Consider the following 27,296-nt stretch of genomic DNA (forward strand, 5'->3'; position numbering starts at 1 on the left):
TCATTTTGTGAAAACATAATTTGTTTGGGTCTTTTATGTAATTTACTGTTATAATACTGTTACTTCATCACACCGCCAGCCCACAGTATTGTTTTTGGAAGTCAGTGACGCTGTCTGCTGTCTGATATTAAATATGTCTATCCTTAAGCTCCCATGGCTTTCTTTTCATCACAGTCCATTCTGTTAATCATTTAAAGTGCCCCCTGGATATTTACACCTTTGAAGATAGAACTAAGCACTGTGAAATGGTTTAGAAGGGTTAGAGATTTCAACCGCAGAGCTGAAATAACCTTTCAGAGGATTTCCATTGCAAACACTGACACAAACATAAGTTGTAGAGGGCACAGAAAAGAAAATGCCAGCGCTCACACTCAGATGGAGTTGATCTGTCCAGTGACCAATGATTTTGTATTCGGCTGTTCGGTTTCTGATCTGGTATTGGTAGATCTCGTAGCGTCCAGGGGCATCTCCATTTTCATTGAAGAGCACTGGGTTGCCAGCTATGCCTAAGTGAGAGAACAATAATACATCATTTGTTGCACATTATTTTCTGTGTGGCAAGCATCAACCTGTAAATCGAGGCAAATGTGTTGTCACTGCCACCTTTATTTTAAAATCTGACACACTTTGTTCAGTTATGCTCATGAATGCTTTTAGAACGTATAACTTATTTTTAATGTACATTCAATGTGGATACGTGGAAAGTAAGGGTGTGGAGGAGGTGGAGAAATGTAATCATCAGACATGACCATGTTACCAATGTTTTTTGTGCTATTTGACAGCTGCTTCCACCCATTGTTGAAGCAATCTGTAAATTTCTCCTGGGCTGCAGGTGGAATTAAGTATAAAGACATAACCTTCCTGCACAGGTAGCTACCAATGGAAGAAAACGGACTCAAACAGAGCACGGAAATGAATTAAGATAAATGTTAAGTTTTCACTGATGTCCTCTCTACTTTGCTCTGCCTAAAGTGGCAGGACATATACATCATACTTACAAAAGTAAACCACAAAATGCCATTTTCTCAAACTGAAAGAATCAAGTAAAACAAAGACAACAGAGTGTGTTTAGCAGAGAACTCTCATCTTAAACTTAATCGAATGTTCCAGTTTCCTAACCTTAACCATTCTGGTAATAAAACTTATATATATATGATAGAATAAATAAAAATATGTGAGAATCTGACAGTGAATTTTAAAAAATCACTGGAAAGGATTGTTCTTTTCTTTTTTTTTTTAAAGAAAACTCCATTACCAGTGTGTGTGTGCACACAGCAAACCTTCAGGCCCCTGGCTTCCTTTTACAAACAATTGCCTGTGAAGAGCTGGACTTGAGTCGGAAGTCCAGGGATGGCGTACTGACCCCATATTGACTTCAGACAGACACTTTTGTAACACTTTTCCTGTCAACTGAAGGTGTCCTATGCTTTATCATTGCAATAATGACTCTCATAATGATGTGTTACAGAGAAGGCACACCGACATTTCTTTCCACACTCTCCAGTGAAAACTGATGATGAGTATGTTAATCATTAGAACACTGACTGATTCTCCTTGGACAGAGAATGATGTAAATGCTTCTTTTTATTTTATTTTATTTTTGGCCACTTCTGGTTTAAAATTAGACAATAAAAATCAACAAAATGGTAAACATGGCCAATTGCTGCTGATGGATTTTCTGCTGATGAGAAATTTTTGTCCTTGCTCTTTCAATTCTGAAGAAGCAGCACCCTAATCCACATCTCGATGAGTCAGCCCCGCTGGATTACAGTATTATAGTTTTACTCAGCCTTGTGACAATGCCGCCCACATCACAAAGCAGTTAGTGATCATGGGAGGATTACAGTGACTTTATGAACCGAAGAGGTAGTTTTAATATAAAAATATTAAGAACATCACCAGTCTCAGTAATCTGTGATATTTTCTTTCAAAGATTTTAATCATGCAAAGCTTTTTTTTTTTCCACTGTCCAGAGCTTTTAAAAAGAGATTAAAGCTATCTGCCTTCCAATGTCATGGTTGTCTGCCTACACTGTCATGGTTGAACACATAACCTCAAGCTAAAGCCTTAAAAGCTTGAATTTAGCCTATGAGCTCAAGCACTCCTATGGACACCTTTTTCAATATAAGAGGAAAATGAACCATAAATGCCACAGGGTGGCTTTAAGAGAATAATACGGCAAAATGTTGGCATACCTCTGATATAGTTGTATTTACAGCTTTATGGGCCTTTGGTTATGCTTGCTTTCTAAATTAAAACCTTTCTTATTGCAGCTCTGAGCTATTGTTAATCTTCTTTTTTATGTGCACTTATAAAACAAAGCGATTTTATTTAAATGTATTTGTGTAATAACATTTTAAATGACTAATCTTTATTTTTCCACTGGGTAAATATAGATATAAAATCAAAGATGCTGGATTTAGTATGTCAGTATCTATCTTGAATAGAAAAAGAGTGCACTGAGATTCAAAATTCAAGGCACTACATTGACTTTGTATTGCATGGATCAGTGTGGCTGGATACACCAGAGGCGTCAGCAAGAACAGTGTTCGTACCGTTGAATATTTAGATCCTGACACCTGACACTAATATTTAATATTGGAAATTTGGACAATTCAGGAAGCTATGAGTAATGTGAAAATGAAAGTTTTCACAGGACTCTATGCACTCCTATCAAAAACCAAGTACACCCTTACTTCCTCTGTCGTAATTAAGAAAGCAGTAGCCAGGTGCTAATCAAAAGCTTGATTAAGTGATCATCAGCAAGTCTGACCACCTCTAAAAAAGCTGATGTTTTGCTAGTCTGGAGCATTCAGGTACGTGTTAACACAATGCCGCAATCTTCCTGGAAGTGGATATCCCAGCAAATTCAACCCCAGCTTAGGCTGCGCAATGTTCAAAGATACTGTAAAAAAAAAAAAAAACCCTAAAGCTACTGTATATGTTAGAATCTACACACTTTACTTAGCATGTTACTTCATGACAGTACAATTAGAAAATGACTGAACCGATATGGCTTGTTTGGAAGGGCTGCCATGAGAAAACCTCTTTTTTCCAAAAAGAACTTAGATTTGTAAACAACCCATGAGACTTCCAGAACAATGTCCTTTGGAGAGATGGGTCCATAGTAGTGATATTTGGCTATAATGTTCAGGTCCACGCTTGGTGAAAACCAAACAGCATATCAGCAAAAATACCTCATACCAACTGCCAAGCATGGTGGTCATGATGATATGGGCTTGTTTTGCAGCCACAGGACCTGACTATGAGCTCCTCTATATATGTATATGTATGTATGTATGTATGGTAGAGTCAAACGTGAGGCCATCTGTTCTACCAAAGAATATTTGAAAAAGAAGAGTCAAGGTGTTGCAATGACCCAAAGTCCAGACCTCAACCTGATTGAAATAATGTGGTGGAATCTGAAGAGAGCTGTGCATAAACAAACGCCTGCAAACCAAAATAAACTTTGTTGTAAAGAAGAGTGGACCACACAGAAAAATGATTACTTCAAGTTATTGCTGCTAAAATAGATTTTTTTTAAGCCATTGAGTCATGGGGTGTACTTAGCCTTTCACAGGACTGCACAGAGTCTTTTTTTATAAGACTGTACATTACCTTGCTATCACATGGCATAACATTATGCCATGTGGCTTTTATGCCATGTAACATGGCATAAAAGCTAACTAGACATAGGTTTTCTAGAATAATGCATATTGTGGGACCAAATATTTTGGAACTGCACAGCATATTAAAAAAATGTACAAAATATTAGCTGCTTATTCTTCTGTACTGAAATGGCATATTTAGGCAAAATGGGGAAATACCAACTCAGGTTTGCAGGAGAGTGGTTTGTTTGAGAATTCAGATATATCATGCTACAAACTGCTTGTCTAAACAGTCTGCTCTCAAGTCAGGGGGAATAATGACTTCCACAGAGGAATGTGCCATGGCTCTACTGTGCTGTGCACTAATGTGGCAGGGTAGCCTGGGGTAGCACATGTGTGTACTGCAGGCTGCTCGTTTGGGGTTAATGAGGTACTTGTAATTATATGTAATATTTAATGATTTTGACCCCCTTTTCTCTTCCACTGCTGTTAAAGTCCCAAGTAAATGTATACATACACTCCCTAATAATTGATCATTAATCCAGTCTGTGCTTTTTCTGCATCAATGCACAACCAGAACAACTGTGAATGACAACAACATGGCAGCTGGTCATTAACTCTTAATGACCTGTACCCAGATTTGGCATGGATCCACTTTAAATTTCAAGCCATTCAGTCACAGGCATGACCTTCGCATGATGACTCAGTCATCGCATTTTCGCATTCGCCATCTACAAGTGCTCTCAAACTGGCCCGAAAATGTCCTGAAAACATGCAAGTGCTTACTTTTAAAAATCCTATAATCTGTCCAAAGGTATATTCAAATCACCACAACACTTCTGGGTTTTGGGTCTACTAGGATACTGTAGATATTGAAATACTCCAGAAATACTGTAAATTGTCACATAAAAGCCAGTATTTAAATGATAGCCAGCACAAACAAATAAATGACATGTAAAAAGCATCAAAGACGGATGGCAATACCAGTGATGTTAGAGCTAGCATGGTAAATTTAGCACTAATTTCATCACTACAAGAGCAGCTATGTCACACTCAACACTCAGCTAAAAACACTTTCTCTTTATAAAACAGAAATACAGCTTTCATTTAGTCTGTCTCTGCCTTATTTGGGAGCACCGCGAGTTACTGTCAATACAACCTGACATGCAGCTGTTTCAAATTCATGTAACGGGATGAATATGCCTTTTGAGCCACTTTGAGGCTTTCAATATACTGTAAGTGTTGCCTTGCTGTATTGACTCATTTAAGCTATGCTCAAAAAGGTGCAAAAGACCCAAAAACACTCGTTAGAATAGTAAGTGAATGAAAGTAGTGCTTTCATACTAATGATTAGATGTGTTTTGGAATCCTACTTCAAAACTTCCCCAATTAAAAAGTCATCAGTATAAAGCAACTTCGGATATTCTCCTCACTGGTATAAAGGTCTCTCCTTCTGTCTCTGTGTCTCCAAACAACATCAGCCAGCTTTCCGCTGCCACACTCTGCTGCTCTAAAACATTCTCTTTGTGCTGACTCAGCAGTTAATATAAAAGATACACAAGTAAACACTGGATTTTCAACGCTTAACAAATTAGGGCTGATGAAGGGACAAAATTGTGTTATATGGCCATGTACTGACACTGCCTTACAAATGAGCACACAGAAAAGCCTCTATTCTGAAAAACAGTTCAGGCTACAACTCAGATGCTTGCACAGAAACACTCATACTGCCAAAGCTCCACCACACACTCCATCCTTCCAGAGGAAAAACACAGTCTGACAGTAGCTTCTCAAGCCTGGTTAGCTCTGACTACCGGCTCTTTGACGCTGTCCGTGCTACACTTAGTGGTGGTCAGTCATTCTCTCTATGTTCCCACATTACCTGCAGCACTACATGCCCATGAGGTCATACTTCCTGCAGTTACCCTGAATAGGATTTTTAAAATGAGAGCAGCTCATCAGAATGTTACAAGCACAAAATGCCCATCTATGATAACGTTATTTCAAATATAGAGAAATAGTAGCTCCAACCACTATTTCAGTATTTGCTGTACTGTTGTAGCTGTTGTGTGGCTGCACACCTACTCTGTGTATACAATGGGGCATGCTGGTTTTCTGAGGTGACAAATGTTGATAGTAGAGAATGGTGAATAGACATCTTATTTAAGACAATCTCTTTTCTTATCTTACTAATTTAGATACTGCCAATCTTCTGTGAATGAATGAATGAATGAATGAATGAATGAATGAATGAATGAAAGAAAGAAAGAGAGAAAGAGAGAAAGAGAGAAAGAAAGAAAGGAGAGAAAGAAAGAAAGAAAGAAAGAAAGAAAGAAAGAAAGAAAGAAAGAAAGAAAGAAAGACATATTGCAAGTGCAAACAACATGTCAACTAGAATCAGCTCTTGTGCTATGCAATAATAAAGACTTTGCACATCCTTGAGAGGAAAAAGAGGTGTGGAAAAAAATGGAAAACCCTGAGAGCATGCCTTTATTCCACATTCAACTGCTGTCCCTTGTGAGAAAGACAGTGGAAAGGCCACTGCTTTTCAGTCAGAGGTAGAACAAAAACACCTCCCCTTGATGTGATTGCAAGAGCCATGAAACACTGACAGGAAGCTCCATTCAACTGTGGCCCACTGAAGTCTCAACAACTATTAGACACATCCATTGCAGAGGAGGAACAAGAAAAGAAAAAGCTCTAAAGATAGATTGAAGGTGTTTGATTCTTTTGCTTTGTGGGCTGCAGCTCCAGCTGCTGCTGAATGAACCAATAATCAGCACTTGAGAAGTTGGTGATTTACAAAAGAGGAAACACAGCTACAGCCCCAGATACATCTGTGCAGAAAACACAAAGGAATAAAAGCTTTTTGAGAAAGCACAGATAGCACGGACCAATGGAAATAAATGTTTATTTTCTTTTTTTTTTTTTTTTTTACTTTACTTTTAATCTTTTATAAAAGGTTATCTGCTTTCACTTCCTGTATCCCTTGTTGAGCCTGTGACAGTCCGCTGAGATATCAATGTACGTACGTATTTATTTATTTTTCTTGCGCATGAGGCGCAGGGGGCTTACTACATCTCTGTTTTTAAAGAAGCTTGTTGACCTTTACCAGTTTCAACATCTGTAATGTAAGACAGAGTACATTTGAGCTGTGTATGGACTTACTGGACTATGCAGGTCTGCAGTGGAAGAAATATGATTTATTTTTAGCAGACGTCTGCTGAAACTGCTTACAATAAACAGAAATGTGTAACAATAGATTCTTGCTGGCTCGGCCTCAAGAATGATTCATCACAACAAAGAATGACCTACTTTTACATACATTTCTGTCAATTTGTAAGCAGAAACAGGACAACTGCTCAGTGTGTTTACTGGGGCGTAACATACTAATATCACAACAAAGAGATAAATATTATCTTTGAAATTACTGTACACTGGCCAGTAAGTACAGTCTCAGCTGTTGGACTTTTTTATGTATCTGGACAAGTTCAATATACTACTGTGAGCTGATGCAATAAGATGAAGTGCAATGTAACCTCAAGGCAACCCCTCTGGTCTGATGATGTGACTATAGCCTGCCTGCTAAGAACAAAATTCAGCCGAATAGTGCTTACTGCAAAGGATCTTTCTGTCCCTGCTCATAGGCTAAACACCCTGCTGAAACCACTTTATAGAAAGCACCATTCAGTAACTCCTATTCAATCAACCCAGTTAGATAAATGTTTGATTTCGATTGTTGAGCCACTTACAATCCACACATGTTGTTAACATGTTTTTTTCCATCATTAAATGTGCCATTTTTTAAAATTTAATTTCTTACAAGAGAATACAAACACATCAACACTAAAAGGGAGAAACAAAAGTTGCATAAAAGCCAAGAGTGGTTGCCTTTGAACCTGCAGGCTCAGTAGTGTATATAAAGCACATGAAGCTGCAAAACTTCCACATCACTTTGTAGACAATGTCATAAACACGATTCATGTAGACAGAAACGATCACAACAATTTTTGTCTGAGATGAAAAGACGAATACAGGAGCTGTTTTACATCAGATCATGAGAACCACTTTTCACAACATGCTGCATGTTGTGAGTTGTTTTTTCTCTCACATCATTTGATTCTGAGCAGCTCAGCTGGTGCAGAGCAGTGCTAAGGGCACCTGATTTCCTACTAAGCCAGGAGATTCTAATCAGTACTTTACAATTATACACCATAAATATGATGAAAAGAGCTGAACTGATTGCTGAATATTGTGTTGAGGAATTATGTAATGAGATAAAAAGGTTGGTGTACAATATTGCGCAAAAGTCATGAGTCACCTCTCGAGGATATTTTTATATTTTGCTAGGAAAATGGGAAATAGGGGCAGCATTTTATCAAAATTTGCAAATATAAATGCAAAAATATCTTATACAAGGCCAAAACAGAGTGTGTACAATTCTAACAAGCTTGAAAGTCAAAATTTGATATGACCACCTTTATTCTTCAACACAGCCTGAACTCTCTTAGGTAAGTGTTCTTGTAATTTCTTTAAACAGTCTTCAGTAATAGTTCTCCAGACTTCAAAGCTCTTCTTTAGATGTTGGCTGCCTTTTTCAACATATTCAAGAGTGTTTTATTGTCATGCTTCTCTGTCAAGATGATCCCACAATGCTGAGGTCCAGGCTCTGGGACACTAATCCATGAGTGATAGTGTTCCACTGTGTGTTTTTCTATCCAGGTATGCTTTTACGGCATTGGCAGTGTATTTGGAATCAGTGTCATGCTGAAAAATGAAGCCGTTGCCAATAAGATGCTTTACAGATTGTATTGCATGGTGGATCAACATCTGACGGTACTTTTCTGCATTCAGAATTCCATCAATTTTGACAAGATCCCCGACATCACTGGCTGAAATGCAGCCGCAAACCATGACACAGCCGCCACTGTGTTTTACAGATGGCTGTAGACCCTCACTGTTGTACCACTTTCCTGACCTACTCCATACATACTGGCATACTGGTTTGGAGCAAATTTGTAAAATTTGGATTTATCCCTCCATTGAACTTGTTGCCACTGAATTTCAGTCTTCCTTGTGAAACTTGGCATACCTTAGCCTTTTCTCCCTGTTTATCTTCCCTAAGAAAGGCTTATTGACAGCCACCATTCCACTGAGACCATTTTCAGATGAGGCTTCAGCAAAAAGTAGATGGATCTACTCAAGGTCCAGATGTAGCTCTCAGGTTCTGTGTAAGGTCTTTGCTAGATTTTTTTCCTGTTTCTTAAGGACATGACTTTCAGATACTGTTTATCTGCTATAGACAACTTTCTTAGGCCTGCCACGTATTATTTTGTCCTCCACTCGTACACCATGCTGAGATATACCAAGTTTTCAGCTAATAGCTCTTTGGAAATTACTTTGTTGAAGCAAAAAAGACTATTTTGTACCTGTAAAACTGTGTTATCTTTGGCATTTTTGTAGATTCAACTTAAGAAATTATGTGCTTTTTGACAGACTCCTTAGAAATTGTACCTTTAGGCACTTTGTTAAGATTGTTTTTTTGCTAGATTTTCTGTTATGCCTGTACACAACACTGGTTCATCCCTTGAGTTAGCTGCCCTTTTAATGCTTGAATGATTCATAGGTCTGTGTTAAATGGCTGACATTGGCTGAAAAAGCAGCCAGTGCCCAAAGAAAAAGTCTGAAAGACCTTTAGAAAGCCTGAATAACTACTGCTCAAAATTACAAGAAAGTCTGGCACCTTGGACGCAAAATCTAAAGAAATGATGGGTGAGCCAAGCTTTTGCACAGCACTGTATTTGCCAAAGTTAAAATGACTACATTTTACTGAATTCTGTACACAATCCTGTTTTGGCAATCTTGACCCAGTCATGATGCTTGCTGTTACAGTTAAACTCTAAAACTCACTGACTCCCACTGGCTTTATATCCATCAGTCGCATAACTGGACTAGATTGCCAATAATTTAATTTCATCCAAATATGACACTGTAATATTGATAGCAGATTTCTGTTTGGAACAGGAGGTTATACTGTTGCACCCTAACAAGTAACACTTCTAGATCAGTCAGCACAGAAGTCAGTAGTAATTACTGAGATCAGTTAACTGAACGTTTTTCAGGCCAATGAAAAAAAATGTGTCCACATTTATTGCCACACTTAAGTTCTATGTGGCAATCTAGTAGTGCTGTGGAGCTATTTTTTTATATGAGTATGTTGTTTCAAGCTAGTAAACATGGATTTAACAATGCAAGTAAAACTTTGCTTTGGGGAATGTGGCTAAAGACTGTGTCACAACCCCAGTATTCCTTATGTTCAAAAGCAGATTTAATGATGCCAAAACCTCCAGAATCACACGTGCAAATATTTTTTGTAGAAAAATATTTTATTTCACTTTCCAGATGTGAATTAAACATTAAATTGACATTCTGCCAATGCAATAAACCAGATATTAGAATGACAAATTAGCTTGAAGAGCACGAGTTCAAATGAATAATTTATCTGTACAAACACTGCATACTCAAGTCTCTATGAAAGAATTTTAATTGTGTTGAACAGCTTTGCTTTAAAAAGGCTGTCTATATAATGAAACTCTGGATCACTGCTCTTTGTGTGAAAGCAGTCAATTATTAATATGCCAGTCATGAATGTGAACTTGACTGATAACTGGGTTTAATGTATGAAGAGCGGGAAAATAGGTCATATAATAGAGGGAAGAAACTACGCTGTGTGCTGGGTTGGAAGCCACAAATGGCATCTCTATGGAAGACAATGTTTTTCAAAACTGCACGGTTAGACCAAAAAATAATAATTGTAATAAAGTCACAATAAAGTATTTACTGTTTTAACCCTCAAATGCATGCATCAGTTTATACCTCTGGTGGATATTTGTAATCATATATTGCTTGTAATCCTTTCACAGCTGTTTGACATAACTGGCATAATTTACTGCTTATAATTTTTGCAATTTAAAAAAAAATCATTTTCAACCACAAAATTTGACATCTGCCATGAAGAGTATTCATTCAATTTGTTGCAACATCAGTAGGAAATATACTGAAGACATTTAAATCGTTTTTGTCCTTGAAAATTTGCTTGTGTCAAATAATCATCTTTTTGCAGCATTCTCGGCCTTGCAGACCTTTCGGCATTTTAATTATCACTCCAGTAAAGATAAAGGCATCCCATACCTTCTGAAGCACCTCCTGCAAGTTGTAATGCTTTATTAAATGGAATGATATCCTTCCTTGTTAAATATCTATTTTCTCTTGTAAATAGTCGTCTCTGATACCACCTGAGCACCCTGAAGCATCACATCTCCACCATGCTTAACAGATAGAGTCAAGTACTCCTCCACAGACATTTTTTTTTTAATCCACACACACTTCAAACCTGGATTGATCTGTCCATTCTCTCCATGGTACTTTTTTTTTTGACCATTTAATAAGCTGCCAGTTGAGAACCACTGAAGCAACAGCTGCTTCTCAAAAGCTTTTCCTAATCATAAATTAGGCTTTTAACATAAAAATGTGCATGAGGTAACACCGTGTGCCACTGAAACACAGGAATGACAGGCGTTGAAACAAGACTTAGATATCCCATTTAACATCATCACTGCTTCATGGAAATTATTTCTTAATGTTATTTTAATTTATATCAGATGTTGTGATTCCAAAAGCAGTCCCAAGTAACATTTGAGTATTTATAACTGACCTGAAAAGTTGAGACGGCGAATGTGCTTGAGCAGATGAGTGCCATTGATGGGGTCCATTTTAGTGCAGAGACCAACCTTCCCTGGGCAGAGCTCCTGGTGCATGTTGTGCAAGGCATGAGCCATTGCATAGACTGCATCAATAACAAACTGTACCTTTCCCTCCTGCTCATAGAGCGAGTCCTTCCCTATTCGCTCCTGATCTGAAAGACATACAAACACATGCAAAATAGATTCATTACATGAATTATCTGCCATGTATGTGTGCGATTTTATAAAACGTTTAAAATAATTTAAATCACGGTAAGCGCATCCTTTGTGGTCACTCATTTGGCTCATTTGTTCACCATGTCAAGTGCAAGGCTGAGTTTGGCACTGATATCCATGTAGTTAAGCAATTATGTTTAAGGCAGAAAAAAAGATTTTACAAGTGGATTTCGACTGCTCGGGCAAAAATCTGCAGCTCTATTAGCCACATCATGCAATTAAGAAAATTGTATTCATTTAAAGACTTGAGTGGTTTCTATGAGTGGATCCAGCTTAAAGAATGATCTAATTGTCACTTTGTCTCCCACACTTGTTTGAAGAAGGCTGATTATAAAGCAGCATATTTAGTTCTTGTTCTAGATAATTAATATACACAATTATAGCAAAAAAACCAATCCGTCTTGAACATCATTTATAAAGTAGCATGAAGATACTACTGTGTGCCAGTATCTTGTCAACACAACTGTGCGAACTACTTGGAACGAGCTAAACCTTTTAAATGAAGGGTGTGGCATCAATCCAAAAGACAGAAGGAAATGCATTGCTCCTCAGTGAGTCTCATTCTTTCTGTACTGAATGGTCTTGCCTCTTGCAATTAGCTAGAAAGTAAATATCTGAATCGCTGCAGAGGAGCAAATCAATTCTAATATCTGGAGTGCAAGGTTTTCTCCTCTGGGAAATCTCATCTGTTAAAAACGAAGACTCTTACTTATATTTCCAGAAGGAATACTCGAGATCCCTCTGAGTGATTTTGTAAGCATTATGTTTTGGGCCTACATGTCTATTCTACAACTATTAGCAATATGCCTCATGATTTTTCCATCGGGGGCTTTAAAAAGTTGTTCCAATTTGATCAAATCCTTGATTCTTGACCTTCTTGACTGAGTGTCCAACTGTGACTTCAGTGTTTATTGCCTGGATGCATTTAGAGGAACCAAAGAAGCAGGAAATGGAGACATCCATTCACAGGACAGGGATAATCCCCTTATGGGCTCAATGTAATAACTCGTGATAGGAGTTTATTAATCCTGGCTCAGGTTGTTCCAGGGGTTTTTGTGATTGTTAATTGCTGTGAGGAGGGGGGTCTAAGGAGATACAGCATGTCAATTCTAACTTCATCTGCCTGTTCACAGGTCTCAAATCTTAAAGCAGTTTCTATGTAACTGTGCTGTATGTGCATAAGCCATTATTAAAAAAACAAAAAAAAAAACAGGTGTGTTCCATTAAGATTTACAATAGACTAATTACCAGGGATAAGCTAATGATAGAGCAGCACAGAATTCAATTAGGCTTTGCAAGTTAATAAGCACACAGCAGGGAATCAGCTGCTGCTATTCCTACAATAATTGCTATACTGTTGGTTGGGAAAAAATAAACTTGATTCTATTGAGCTGCTTAACTGAAAGACTTGCTTCCATATTTACCAAAATACATTCAGTAAGTACAAATTTGGCTAAAGTTTGGGCACATTTAGTTTAGTAGCACATCAGATTTGTTAATCTACTCTTGGGTCATGCAGAGTCTTTAAGTTACACCCATTTTGTCACAGAACACAAAGTAACAAAATCAAAATTTAAACCAAGTCATAAAACCTGACACTAATCAAAAGTAGCATTTACTGTAATGTAGTGAATGATTTTCAAAAACAACATTGGACAGGCCTATATTAGTAAATCTTAAATACACCTCTTAATTTTTGAATTCAGGTGTTTTCAGTCCCATTGCCACAGGTGTATAAACTGAAGCACCTAGCTCTGCAGTCTGCCTTTACAAACATTTGTGAAAGAATGGGTTAAGAGCTCACTGAATTCAAATGCGGTACTACAATAAGATGCCACCATTGCAACAAGTCAGTGCACTAAATTTCTTCCCTTCTAGATATTCTACAATCACTGCACGTGGTGCTATTACAAAGTGGAGGCATTTAGAAACCACAGCAACCTAGCCACAAAATGGCAGACCATGTAAAGTTACAGAGCAGAGTGTTTAAGTGCCCAGTGCTCTGCTGACTCAGTAAGTTCCAAACCTCATCTGGCATACAAAAACTGTGTGCCAGGATCTTTATGGCATGGGTTTTCTATGGCTGAGCAGGCTCCTGCAGGTGAAATATGTAGGTGGCCCAGTACTTTTATCCCATATAATGTACCTCTGCCTTTGCGGAGGAACCACATATATAACTATATATATATAACTATATATATATAACTATATATATATATATATATATATATATATATATATATATATATATATATATATATATATATATATATATATATTAGTGTCTTATACTATGAACACTTAAATGTCATAATGCAATGTAATGTAACTTGTAATAAGGCATGGTTGCCTATCAGCAAATAATAAGTCATTTTCTGATGCCAAAGTTTTTCTGGTGTTGTTTCTGCAGTTTTGCACTACAGTAGCTGCACTAATTGTTCAAAGACAGAAAAGGTTCATTTACTTTTGATAGTGACAGTTTCTTTGTTTGCCTGGCACAACATGAAAAGCAATTTTAAAAAGCAACACAAAATTGAAAATTTCACAGTTAGTGCCTCCCTTCCCTTTTATAATTGTTCAAACAAATATTCTATAATATTTTCCAAAACTGTCAGTGAAGCAGCCCAAGGTGACCTTTAATGTGGTTTAATCCTCTGACACAGACTTTTTGTACAATTTGTATACAAAAATGTCAGAACTGATATGAAGTAATGAACTACACAAGGACAATATCAATAATAAAGGCTCCTTAATCCTTATCAATATACATGCTAGGATTGTTCTTTTACAGGTATATGGTTGTCTGATGCTAATTTTTGGACATGCTGATATTCACGTTCCAATACTCAACTTTTTTCTAAACATTATCATGCTACAATTATCCTCTCGAGGTGCGAGCTATTTCGGTAGCAACTTCAATCTGAAAGAGCGCTAGCCTCCAAATCAGCAGAGGTCTCCTTCTGTTAGCCATCTTTCATTTTCTAGATCTCCAACTCCTCAGTGTAGACCAGAGGGGTTTTAAGTCTCAGATTATCTCATGAGCTTTTGAAATGCATGAATTATTGTTGGAGGTTACAGCTCAGTAATTAAGGGCCACAGGGTCTTGATTGGACAGAGATTGTCACAGTTTGGCCGCCATGCTTATGCCATGGGGAATCCTGCGAGCCAGAGTGGGTGTGAGAGTGAGATTTCTTTCTCAGTCTTGGCAGGCCACCCACACTAACTTTGTATTGTCTCTTCTCCATAAGACAGTTTCCCTTTTTCATTCTGTCTCTCTTTGTAGCTAACTCCTCATTGGCATTTTGGCACTCTCACACAACTTTTCCAAGCTGGCGTTTTGCTTTCAGAGAAATCCATTTAGATTAAGCACAGCAGAAACTGAGTGTGGGTGTCTTCCACTGAGGTGAAACACAAGACATTATGTGACAGACAGTGTGGGCTCAAAACCTTTGACCTATTTTTCAGCTTGTGACTGGCTGCAGGCCATCTAGTCCACTAAAGCAATTGCACCATCTTTTAAGCTAATCTGACACTGCTGACTGTGTCACACATTATTTTCCTATATGTGAATATACAGCTAAAGATTCAATCCATGTATAAGAGCTAGAACAGAGAATAATTTCATAAACATTGCTATTGTGTGCATGATTTCAATCAGCCACTGATCATTGATTTTATGAGTGATAAAAAACAACAGTGTAACCAACAAATCAGTCCGCAGTTGCTAACTGGCATCATTTATGTGAGCTCGCCAAATTACAAATGAAAACTCTTCACTATTGTTGAGTGTATCTGTCCTGGCATCCTCAAAAAACTAACAAACAAAAAGAAGAAACTCACCGTATCATTTTGATTCATTGAACAACCCCATTACATTAATAAATGTTTTTCTTGACACACACTGGACATTTCATTAGGTACATCTGTTCAACTGCTTGTCAATGCAAATTTCCAATAAGTCAATCACAAGTCAGCATCTTGGTGCATTTAGGGATTGTAGAAATAGTCAAGACAACCTGCTGAAGTTTAAACCAAGAATGGGCAAGAAAGCTGGTTTTAAGTGACTCTGAGCATGGCGATGGTTGTCGGTGCCAGACGGACTGGTCTGAGTATTTCAGAAACTGGTGATCTGCTAGTTTTCACACACAACCATCTCCGGGGTTTCAAAGAATAGTCTGAAAAGTAGAAATATCTGGTGAATGGCAGTTCTCTGGAGAAAATACCTCGCTGATGCCAGAGGTCAGAGGAGAACAACCAGACAGCTTCAGGCCGATAGGAAGGCAACAGTAACTCAAATCACCCTTTACAAAAGCATCTCTGAAGAGCACCTTATGTCATGCCACATCTCTCAGCACGCAACATGTCGAACCTTGAAGCAGATGGGCTACAGCAGCAGACGACCGGACTGAGTGCCACTCTTGTCAGCTAAAAAACAGAAAACTAAAATTTGGAATAAAAAGCATCAAAGCGTGGATCGATCCTGCCTTGTATCAAAAATTCAGGCTGCTGCTGTGGTGCAGTGCATGGAGGATATTTTCCTGGTATACTTTGTGCCTCTGAGTACTAACCGAGCACTGTTTAAATGCCACAGCCTACCTGAATATTGTTACTGACCATGCCCATCCCTTTATGACCACAGCGTATCTTCTGGTGGCTGCTTCCAGCAGGATAATGTGCCATGTCGCAAAGCTCAAATCATCTCTTGAACATGACAACGAATTCATTGTCCTGAAGTGGTCTCTGCAGTCACCAGATCTCAACCTAACAGAGCACTTTTGGGATGCGGTGGTGGAACACAGATTTGCACTAGATCTGCAGGTGATAAATCTGCAGCATCGTGTGAGGCTATCGTGTCAATATAGACCAACATCTCTGAGGAATATTTCCAGCACCTTGTTGAATCTATTGCCATGAAGAATTAAGGCACATCTCAAGGGAGTCCAACCCAGTACTAGCAAGGTAGACCTAATAAAGTGTATCTAAAGGATCTATGTGGTTAAATCATATTAGAGAACAGTTAGATTTAAAAAGCGTCCCTGATTAATTAACTAATTACTTAACTGTTATTTGTTAGTTAACAGTTAATGTTTACATTATATTTTCATATATAAATAAATCTGCTCATGCTTGGAAACAGTATATAGTGTTTAATATGATTTAATCAACTAGTACAGGCATTAAATTGAATTTACAGAAATGTTCACTGTTTAAACTCCCAATCACACCACTGATCAGAGATTTTGTATTTCCTCAAATAATTTAACCTAGTTCCCTGTTGAATTCGGTTACCATTGGAGAAAATTCTTCTGTAATGAACTGGCAAACTGCCCAATATATTTCCCATCTCTTACCCAAAGCATGCTTAAAAAAAACCAAAAAAAAAAAAACCCCTCTAGTCATCCTGCAACCCTGTTTAGGATAAGCAGTTAAAAAAAATAGGTTGGATGTGAGAGCACATGCTTGCTTTCTCTGCATTACTTTTTCTCTGCTGTTTCCCCGCATCGTTCACACACATGCGAAACACAGCGCCGCCGAAATGAGTTCCTGCTCTACCTCGCCTCTCCTCTCCACATTAATCGATATCAGTTTTACATCTCCTTCATTCACAGATAAAAGACAAGTCTCACTTCTTTTTTCCAGTCACTCATGCCCTCCTTATCCTTTGATCACACTAAGCAGTCTAACCCTCTCAGGACACTGATAATTCTGCAGCATGCCCCATGTGGTTTTTGCACAGCTGCCACAGGGACACTGCAAAGCTCCCCACCAGTGCAGAGGCAGCTCAAGTGTCATACTTTAACCTCAAACCAAATCTGTGAGACTCTCACTCCCTGTGAAGCAGAGCTGATAGGGAAGTTTAACACTAAAATGTCTGTAATGAGCGAGGCAAGTGAATAGAAGAAGAGCTACTTACTGTGAAATGCAGGTGCCTATACATACAACACTCACTCCCACTACAGAGATAAACTTGATGATGTTAATGTGGGTATTTTGAGAGCTGTGAATTTAGCTTCTGCAGCAACTAAAGGCTAAAAATAAAGCACATAATTATCTAGGGTACAAGTTTTACAGTAATCGTTAAAGATCATTAGTTTTAATGTTTTACTGACTTATAATCATTATATGTTTGCTTTATTTGCTCTCCTTGCTTGTCTCATTGTGGAATATGCCCTATTACAGTTCCCATTTATAGTTTTGGTTTCATTGATTTAATCTATCCTGTAAACAACACACATATTTACATTTTGAAGGAGTGCATCTTTATTTTTAAGGATTAGACTGGAGATTCGCTGTGGTTTTATAATTTTAATAAATCCCATAAAATAAAGCAGAGCTTTGATGTTCCTGATCAAAAATTAAAGGAAAAACATGAACCTTGATCTCTACAGTGATGAATCCAGTAACTGTGTCATTGTGTGTGTGTCTGAGGGAGTGAGTGGTCACTACAGGGGTCACTGATAATCAGTACAGGGCTGAGTAATCACCTTTACTGTTTGATGAAACTTTATATCCTGATGGGCGGGGTTTCTTCCTTAATGACAATGCATCCATCCATAGGGAATGAAGGGTCGTGGTTAGCTGACCTTTGTAGCCACCAGATCTAAACTACACTGAACACCTTGGGGAGATTTTAGACCAACTTTCATCACCATTATCAGAAGGCTAGCACAGCCACAGAGTAACCCATCACCTTTCCTGTTTTCACTGAATTCATCACCTGTCTGTAAATCAGCCGCATTATTGTTCTCAGTAACCTTCATTAAAATAAACTCTGTTGTTGTAATAGGTCAAAAAAAGCAGTGCATGGCTATTTTAGGAAATCATTGGCCTTGTTAAAACAATGCGATCTGACCTGTTTTAAAGGTCTGCATCGTCTAGAAGAAACGGGAGGACTACGGAGCACCACAGACAGAGCCGGGAAGTCAGACCGTAATAATAAACAGTTTGACATTTTGTTTTGTTTTGGTCTGCACAGGATTTGTTGACATTAAGAATTATTTAGATTACCAACTGTCTTATCCTCTATAATTTGGGAGGTGAGAAGATGGGGGTGGTTTGTTAACTGGCAATTTTTACCATTAAAACATTAATTCAGAACATAAACTGTGAATCTCCCAGACCCACCTGCTTATATATATATATATATTATCCAAACATTTATTTGAGGGTTAGCAGGTATTCAACATTCACTATAGCCTACTATAGAGATTTCAAGCAGAAATTCTTTGGTACAAATTTGAACCCCAACATGTACATTGTACCATTTTTTCCATTTCACTTATATGAGAAAATAAAAACACACATTATTAGTGTTTACTATGGCGTTGATCAAGCTGCAGAGTCCTAAAGGGTCACTGGAGCTTTATTTTGTTCTTGGCAACATTCCCTCTTGGGGGGCGGGCAGAGGTCAGCGTAGCCAGTCACTGGACAAATTGATCCATCAGTATTATCTTATCCGCCTGAGTGATGCCCTGCATGTAACTCTCTGTGTTATCTCTTTAGAATACTCTATGTTGGGCTTTATTGCCTGCGAACACAGCTCCAGCTGTTGGATCTGCAGCCAACCTCTTGAGTAAAAGTGTCTCTCTGGTGTATTTTGTCTGTACTGATTCAGCAGTTCAGTTATTTACTGTTTTGCCAACCCTGCCCTTAAATAAGCATTAGGATTCTCCAGAGTCTCAGCACAGGGGTCTTTCTCTTTTATCATTGCATGTTATTATACATATTAGTACAGCAGAGGTAAGTGGGATGATCATTCACAATCATACATAACTGCATGTCAACTGCACATTTATACAATGTCTATCACGATTGTTTTGCTTTGGTGTAGTAGCTATGACTTGTTATGCTCAGCAAAGAAAGGCATATACAAAGATCTGCAGCTCCACTATCAGTGGTGTGTCAGAAGATTTGTAACCCACTAAGGTAAAAGATGCAATATAAGTGCGGTCCATTTAACACTTATTATCTAAAGTTATGTAAGTAATGTACAGTAATTTAGTAGTATATCAAGTAAAGCCCAACTGCTATATCAACAGGCAGATATCATCAGCTGATATGAACTTTTTGCAGATATATCGGTATCTCCATTTATACTGGCCGATAAATGAAGTGAGGAAGGAAATGGGAGAAACACCCTTCAACTATCTTATGTGTTGACATTGCATAGTTTGTCCACCAGAGGGCACTCTGCAACTTCCCTGTTGGTAGCTGACGCCACAACACAACCAGCTGATCTGAGCAGAGGCAGCCGGAGTGTGATCGAGTACTCTGTGACTTTTGTGACAATAAAACAGGCTCATCTTTAAACTGGATAAATAACTACACATTAAAAAAATGTTTAGGAAATCTATTTATGTTTCCTGAGTTTGGAAAAAAAAAACAGTTAATATGTTGGATTTTAAATCACCAAATACCAGTATCACTCTTAAAAATCCTACATTGCTCAGCCTCTAATATCAAGTATATTTTTCAGAGAGTTAATTAAGAAATTGTTTGGAGGCAATATAGCTAAAGGAGAATGTTTGCTCTGTGAGTTAACCACCTGACACATCAGAGTTCTTCATCACACTGAGAAAAGTAAGCTGTAAATCTTACACTGCCATAAAGTCCTCTTCACTGAGTGGTCTATTACAACCAGACATTAAACGAATAGCTATGATGTAAATAAATGGCATGGTAAAATCTCTGGCATTTAAAAACATGTCATATCACAGGGTAATGCACAACTGTGACTGATGCATATAGCATTGTAAGACAATGTACAACCATGCTGTAAATCTTAACTCCACGAAGCCTTCAATGTCGCTAGTTCGGAGCATTTTATGATTCACGGCACTGCAGAACTGTAAGAGTTCTGTTTTTTTTTCATATTTCCCCAACAATTGCCAGAGGAAAAAATAAGTAAATAACACTGGTTGCTCATAGAGACGGATGGTTAAAAAAAAAAAAAACACACACACACACACACAAAGACGAAAAAAAGACAATGAACAGCGTAAACAGTGAAATTACCTGTGGCCTCACAACAACCCAAACTTAGTCAGGATAACGTGCATTACAACCACACAAATTCCATAATTAACAACAGAATCATGTACTCCTCACCATGCTGCAGCTTTGAGTTTCTGTATGTTCACACAAACACATTCACGCATGTTGTTTTGTTTCTGTCGATGCAGTCCTGATGAATGCTGTCAAGCTAACTAGACACACCACACAAAACACCACACAATAAAAGTTATCTACACGCAAGTATACGTTTGGAGTTAGCATATCTGAGGAACTGAAGAAATAAGAAGTAAAAGTACACTTTGCCAGTCAGATAACTAAAGGTCACCATTCAGAAAACGGGCCGTGCTCACATCCATAAATGTGCATGTGGAGCTGTGCACTGCGCCGACTCCAAATGTTGCCCAGATACTCTCTTTGATGTTTTTCTTTTCTTAGCCATAATGCTGCAGCATGTGAAACTCAGCCCAAGTCACTGATGTGTGGATTACCGCCGCGTAAAGCCAGTGCGGACTGTACTGTACACATGCTGTCACGACACAGTCTTGTTTATAATACCAGTGTTTGTGTGGAAACTAGCGCATGCAGATTGTGGATACACACATCTGGCTCCAGGCAGTGTGGTGGCTCAGTGGTTAGTGCTGTCACCTCACAGCAACAAGGCTGTTACATTTATTCCCTTTGATTCCTTGGAGTTGTGCATGGTTTCTGCCTAAAGACACATTGTTCATTCTTACCTCTAAATACAAGAGAGGAATTTTAAACTTGTGGTCTCTAATTATGTGCTGATCTATTTTCTGCAAGTCCTCTATGCCCCCAACATCACTCCTCATTCCCAACTATGTTAGCAGCATAATGTGATTCTGTTCATCACCTCTTATCTGTTGTGTATTATGTGTCCTCGCAGTGAGTTAAGCTGTCTTGATTCAGTATGTGTTTATTTCAGAGGCAAGTGGGGGCTATATGAAATTAGAATAATTCAATCAAATTCAACTTTCATTTTGTATTAATTGCATGAATAACAAAGGGCTCTGTGACATATAATTTGTCAGGCCACTCTAAAGCACAATACTGCCAGATTTTAATAATAAAGAGAATATGAAAGTGAGTTTTTTATTTGTAAATTTAATATCAGGCGAGATCATACAAATCTGGGCATGTGAGTGCTGATCTTTCTGCTTGTTGAAAAGGCATGCGGTCCTAGGTTGGCCTCTTCATTAAGAGGAAACAAATATTTGCAACACAAAAGTGTGATTCTGTAAAATATTTACAAGCCCACAACAAAACACTGCAGTAACAGTCGAGTCGCTATGGTTTACTGTCTGCTTTCAGTGGCAGTACTAACTGCCTGTAGTTCGGAGAATGTGGATTATTTCTGGATGAAATTTGCAATAATTATGCAGTGTTTGACTGTAATGATGATGTACAGTCATTATCATACAACTTTTATTTGTGTCTCTGGTTGGTGTCTTCTCTGTTGTATTGTTACATTTTCCAGGAGACTTCAGCATTGTGCTGCAGTTATTAATTAGCCACTTTGCCAGCGTGCATATGTTTAGGGAGGAATATTCTCATTATTGATGTCACTCGAGGGTTGAAGCTATGCATGGCAATTTTAAAACTTGGGAGAGATTCTCAAGGGATCACTAAGACCTGACAGTCAAGAGCAATGTTAGTAGTTTCTTGGCAGTGTTCTGCTGGCTGGGCCTGCACACAGTGTAAGCCTTCATTTTTTTTTTTTATTTCACTTCCTCATTCCACCACCAACTCTCATCTTCTTTCCTCTGTCCAGAGTATACACTATACATCTTCTCACCACTTCAGCTGTACATTTCCAGTCATCTGCTAACTCCTTCCTACCACCCAGAGCCTGTCTCATCTCCTCCCTGAACCCTGAGAAACATTCTTCCTTCTTCAACTTCCACCATTTAATCCTTACCGCTGCCTTCACTCATTTCCTATTCTTGATTTTCAAAGTCAATCCTACAGACTATCACCCAATGCTGCCTAGCTACATTCTCCCCTGACACCAGCATGCACTCTCCTATCTCTTTCAGATTGCAACTTCTGCATAAGGTGTACTCCACCTGTGTGCACTCTCCTGCACTCTTACAGTATATGTCACCCTAGGTCCCTCCCTTTTCTTGAAGTATGTGTTCATTGCAGCCATTTCCATACATCTGTCCTTCCACATTTCTCTCCTTAACACCATACCTACTCAGCACATCCTCATCACCCCTTTCCCCTCTAACCTGCATACCCACTGAAGTTTGCTCCAATCACCACCCTCTCCCCTCTGGGAACACTCTCCCACTTCATCTAATTTACTCCAGAATTCCTCTTTCTCTTCTGACTGACATCAAACTTGTGCATACACACTGACAACATTTAGCATCACCTCTTTGATTTCCAGCTTCAAACTCATGATCCTGTCTGACACTCTCTTCACCTCCTCACATTTCTCTTCCTATCCACGCTGTGGTAGAACAGTTTGAATCCACTTCTAGTGCTCCTGGCCTTGCTTCCCTTCCACCTGGTCTCTTGCACTCACACACAATATATCTTCCTCTCTGCAACATATCAACTAGCTCTCTCCCTTTACCAGTCTACATTTAAAGTCCCCACTCCTGCCTTTCCTTCTCCCTCACTGCCTCCTGCTGCCTTTCCACTTTCATCTTCCTTTGTCTTCAGTAGCACAGTTTCCACTGGCACCCTGTTGTCCAACAGCACTGGAGGTGGTCATTGTTAACCTGAGCCCTGATCTGGTATGGAAATCACATTCTTGATTGATGTGATTTGGCAAATACTTTACACCAAACGCAACTGCCCGGTGTAACCCTCCCCATTTCTCAGAGTCTCGAGCCGGCACTAGGAGTAAACTGGCTGGGGGCAACCCAGTAGCTGGGCTCCAAAAACCACACCTAATAACATATCAATTTCTTTTTGGGTTTTCCAGAATACATTTATTTCTTTTAAATATGCCAGTATTAACATTATCCTGGGTTTCCAACAGTGTGAGTTTCTATTTTTGCACCCCTCCCAACAAAAAAATGATGTCAATGTAGAACAAGTAAAAATGGATTCTCTGAGCCTACAGAGAATTATAGTCTGAATATACACCTCCCCTCAGCTTTACAGAGCTTTATAATCAGCTTCAGCTCATTGTTTAGGGCCCACAATTTCAATGTTTTAGTTCACTCTCATTGCACTCTCAGCTTTTTCTGCAGCATAGCAAGTACCTGCTTTTAGTGACAAAGCTCAGCACAGCAGACAGACACAGTGAGGAGCTGCTGAACATAACGGAGCAACTAGCACAGGTAATGTGGTAACAAGGCTGTGAATGCTAATAAACACTGATCACTGGATGAGCTATTAATCATAGCCTAAATAAAAATGTTTATTTTTTAAGTAAGTTAGTTGCTGATTAATTATTATTGCAGTTTTCAAGATCAGGCAGAAGGGGGACAACTCGTAGTTTGTTATATGTTGTACTACTTAATAGAGGTTTAAATCACAATAAAATATGCAGTGACTTTTTCCACCAAGAGAGACTGTGCTATCTACAGCTGTATAAAGTATGGCACTAAGCCCGAAGCTTTAAGCATGCAGCCCAGCTAAACCATTCACTTGTTATAGCCGTGTGGGGGTAAACACACTAGACTCAGCAGAAATATAGAGCAGCAGTGAAATGAACTGTAAGATGAACTGTGATTTTGACTGCTGAATGTATAGCTGTTCCACATTTAATAGGTGGGCAACGCTGTCAAAATAATTTTACCATGAGCCAAATGTGTCACCTCCCTCGTGATGCATCAAAAGAGAAATGTTTTCATGTTGGGTAAAAGTTTAAAACAAAAAGAACACTGAACAGCTTTGCTCAACAGGAGAATATCTTACTTGTGCACTTCTTGAGCCCGGACCCTTTCTTCACTGCGTGACGGCTGAGTTTGCAGTTGAAGTGTTCTCCCAGAACTCAGCAAACCAGATATTCCTTCTGTTGTTTTCCAGCGTTCGGCTGATGAAGTAACGATCAAACCCTAGACAGATCAGTCGGTTCACTGTCAGTGATGCAGTCATTGTCAGTGTAAGCAATGCTATATGGGAACCATAGCTGTCATGTGTTATAGAGTATACTGACAGCAATGATTCATTATTGTGTACATTTACTTTCTTTTTTTTTGTTTGTTTGATTGAACTTTTTTAGATCTTTTGATGATCAAATGAGTGTTGAAGTCATTACAAAGCAACATGTAGTCTTCTGAAACAGCAAAAGACAAGCAAAAACAGCCTTGCCTCACATGGAAATAATATTTCACTGCCATATGCACATGGGTTCAGAAGGCAGGGAGATCAGATGCTTGCATAATGTCCATCTCTGTACCTCTGATGGACTGGCGTTTGGGCAAGATGGTGACTGCTTCCCCTCTGCCATCTCCTCCTGCTCCACAACCGGAGAGATCTTTGAGCCCCAGCTGTCTGAACCCACCCAGATAAAATGACCTGTCTGGTTGGCCTTTTTCGCTGCATGGAGCAGCCGCCTGCAAAGGTGAGGAAACAGATGTTGCCATGGATAAGGTCAGCATCCCAAACCAGCTCCACTTTGATTTTGTTGTGCAATTATTACACAGTGGTCTGGCAGAGCCGCACTGAAGCGGCTGCGTTCCCACATGTTTGCATGCTGTCTGCCCGTACTCGTGTTTTTCTAATCTTCAAAAGAAGTGTTAATCTATTACCAGGCTTTACCTGATATCATCTTCATTGGCAAATAGTATGACGACTCTTGCATTTGGATTTTCTCTGAGTCGCCGGATGACCTTGTCGAACTCTCCCTGCTTGGGCTCCCGGGGAATTTTGACAGACTGGGAGATACATACACCACCTAGAAAAACAAATTTAGAGACATAAAATAATATGCACGATATGCAAAAAAAAATGCCTTACTGGGTCAGCTAAAATCTCACAAATGCAAACATACACTTGTGAATAAAACATCACTGATCAATAAATTGTACTTAGTATGTAATAGCACACCTGAAATTAAATCTTTATTTCACTGTTCAAAGCAGAGGACTTTGGCTTTTAAGTAAAAAACAACCTGTCTTTAAGAGTTTATTAAAGTAACATTTTTTTCCACAGTGTGTTGTTACTAACTGATTCAGGGGATAATTTTATTTTGAGATGTATGCAGTGTATTTAATAGCATGGACGTGGTCATGATTTTATATTTTCTTTTACCCACTGCAATATATTTTTTAAAGTTTATCTGAATTGTTTGTCTTAAAACCTATTTTTTCTTTGACCTGAGCGCCATCACTGCCAGACAGAACAAACAAAAGCAGAACGCGACTTTATAAATGACCAGAAACCAGGGAGGTAAAAGACATCTGACACTGTGAGATTACATGTTACTGTACAAAGACTTTTGCACACTTTTGAATAATTCCCACTGAAATTGAAACAGGACAAAACAGGTTTTCATGTCGTGTTAATGCTTGCTAACAGACAAACCTTCTCTAAGCCTTTTGTCCAAGCTGCATTTGGAAAGCTGCAAATGTTCTTCACTCTGTTTACCTGAAGTGTTTTTGCTACACAAGTGACACCAAGTTATGTTAAAAAAATCCAGATTATGGAGTTTATGTAACAAAATGTGCAATGTAATGTTTTGTTCATTATAATAAAAAATGGACGACTGTGTGGCAGTGCAGCTCCACGGCTCTGATTGTCCTCAGCAATGTTAGGTATATAATAGCACAACACACCAGCACAGAAAATGTTTTTGAACACCACCACTGCAGGCATGTTGTGAAGGTTATAGTTATGTTGGCCTATCTGGTCTCTGTATTTAAAGGCTGAAATATTATAGGAAGTATGGTCTTTACCCATTAGACAATGCAGAGTTAGAAAAACTACAAAAGCAAATAGAAAACAACCCGAAAACAAAGCACTGCGAGCCCTTGCAAAAGCAACAGAAAAGAAGATGCTGACATGTGTTTTATGCCACTCAAGTGAGTTTTCCTGTGCTTCTCCAACAGGATTTCTTGGGTGAGATTTAGAGTGCCTCAGAGTGCCATGTTTGTCTGAATGATTGTTTCTGAGCTTCCTGCAGCTCTAAGGACAGCAGGGACACTGCCAGAGGATCACTTTGCACATACTTTACACTGTTTATCCTATACAACAGTGTAAAGTATACTTTACACTGTTCAGAGGCCAGAAAGACTGAGCAGGTCGTAACTACTTAAATAATTCTGTCAGAAAAAGGTGTGTCTGTTAATTTTATACTGTCACAAGTTGCTCTCCAAACATAGTATTAACTACAACTACTTAAAGAGAGACTGAATGAGTCTGATTTATGCTCCACCTGCATATATATATATGTAGATAAAAATATTTTTTAAGGTGTGTTCACCTTGTAAAACTCTATAGCCTAGACTTCTGCCATTCGGTGGTCTTCTGCTCTGATGCCCAGCTTAATGAGGGGGCAACTAAATCTGTCCCCATTTAGCTGTCTAAAAAAAGTTCTGAAGTGTGACACAGAGTCCCTGTGTTGGATGAAACTGTCTCCTCCTTCCTCACCTGTCAGTGAACCTCATTAAGTTTGAGAAGGTCAGACAAATCCTGGCTCAGTCCTCAGACATACAAAGATTTAAAAATGTTGTCAGCAAAAATTCTGCAGGTAATGGTATGTAAAGAAATTCTG

General features: G+C 38.7%; 1 protein-coding gene across 1 annotated transcript in view; it reads right to left on the bottom strand.

The window, feature by feature from the left end:
* LOC115779795 (metabotropic glutamate receptor 4-like) overlaps positions 1-27,296 on the bottom strand; it is a 160,342-nt gene that overhangs the window by 29,753 nt on the left and 103,293 nt on the right. The window contains 7 exon segments of the mRNA XM_030728620.1: positions 370-506; positions 11,323-11,523; positions 24,497-24,559; positions 24,562-24,636; positions 24,981-25,017; positions 25,020-25,137; positions 25,343-25,478. Of these exon segments, the coding sequence (XP_030584480.1) occupies positions 370-506; positions 11,323-11,523; positions 24,497-24,559; positions 24,562-24,636; positions 24,981-25,017; positions 25,020-25,137; positions 25,343-25,478 (767 nt within the window).

This window comes from Archocentrus centrarchus, chromosome 5 (genome assembly GCF_007364275.1).
Source record: "Archocentrus centrarchus isolate MPI-CPG fArcCen1 chromosome 5, fArcCen1, whole genome shotgun sequence".
In the NCBI taxonomy this organism is placed as follows: Eukaryota; Metazoa; Chordata; class Actinopteri; order Cichliformes; family Cichlidae; genus Archocentrus; species Archocentrus centrarchus.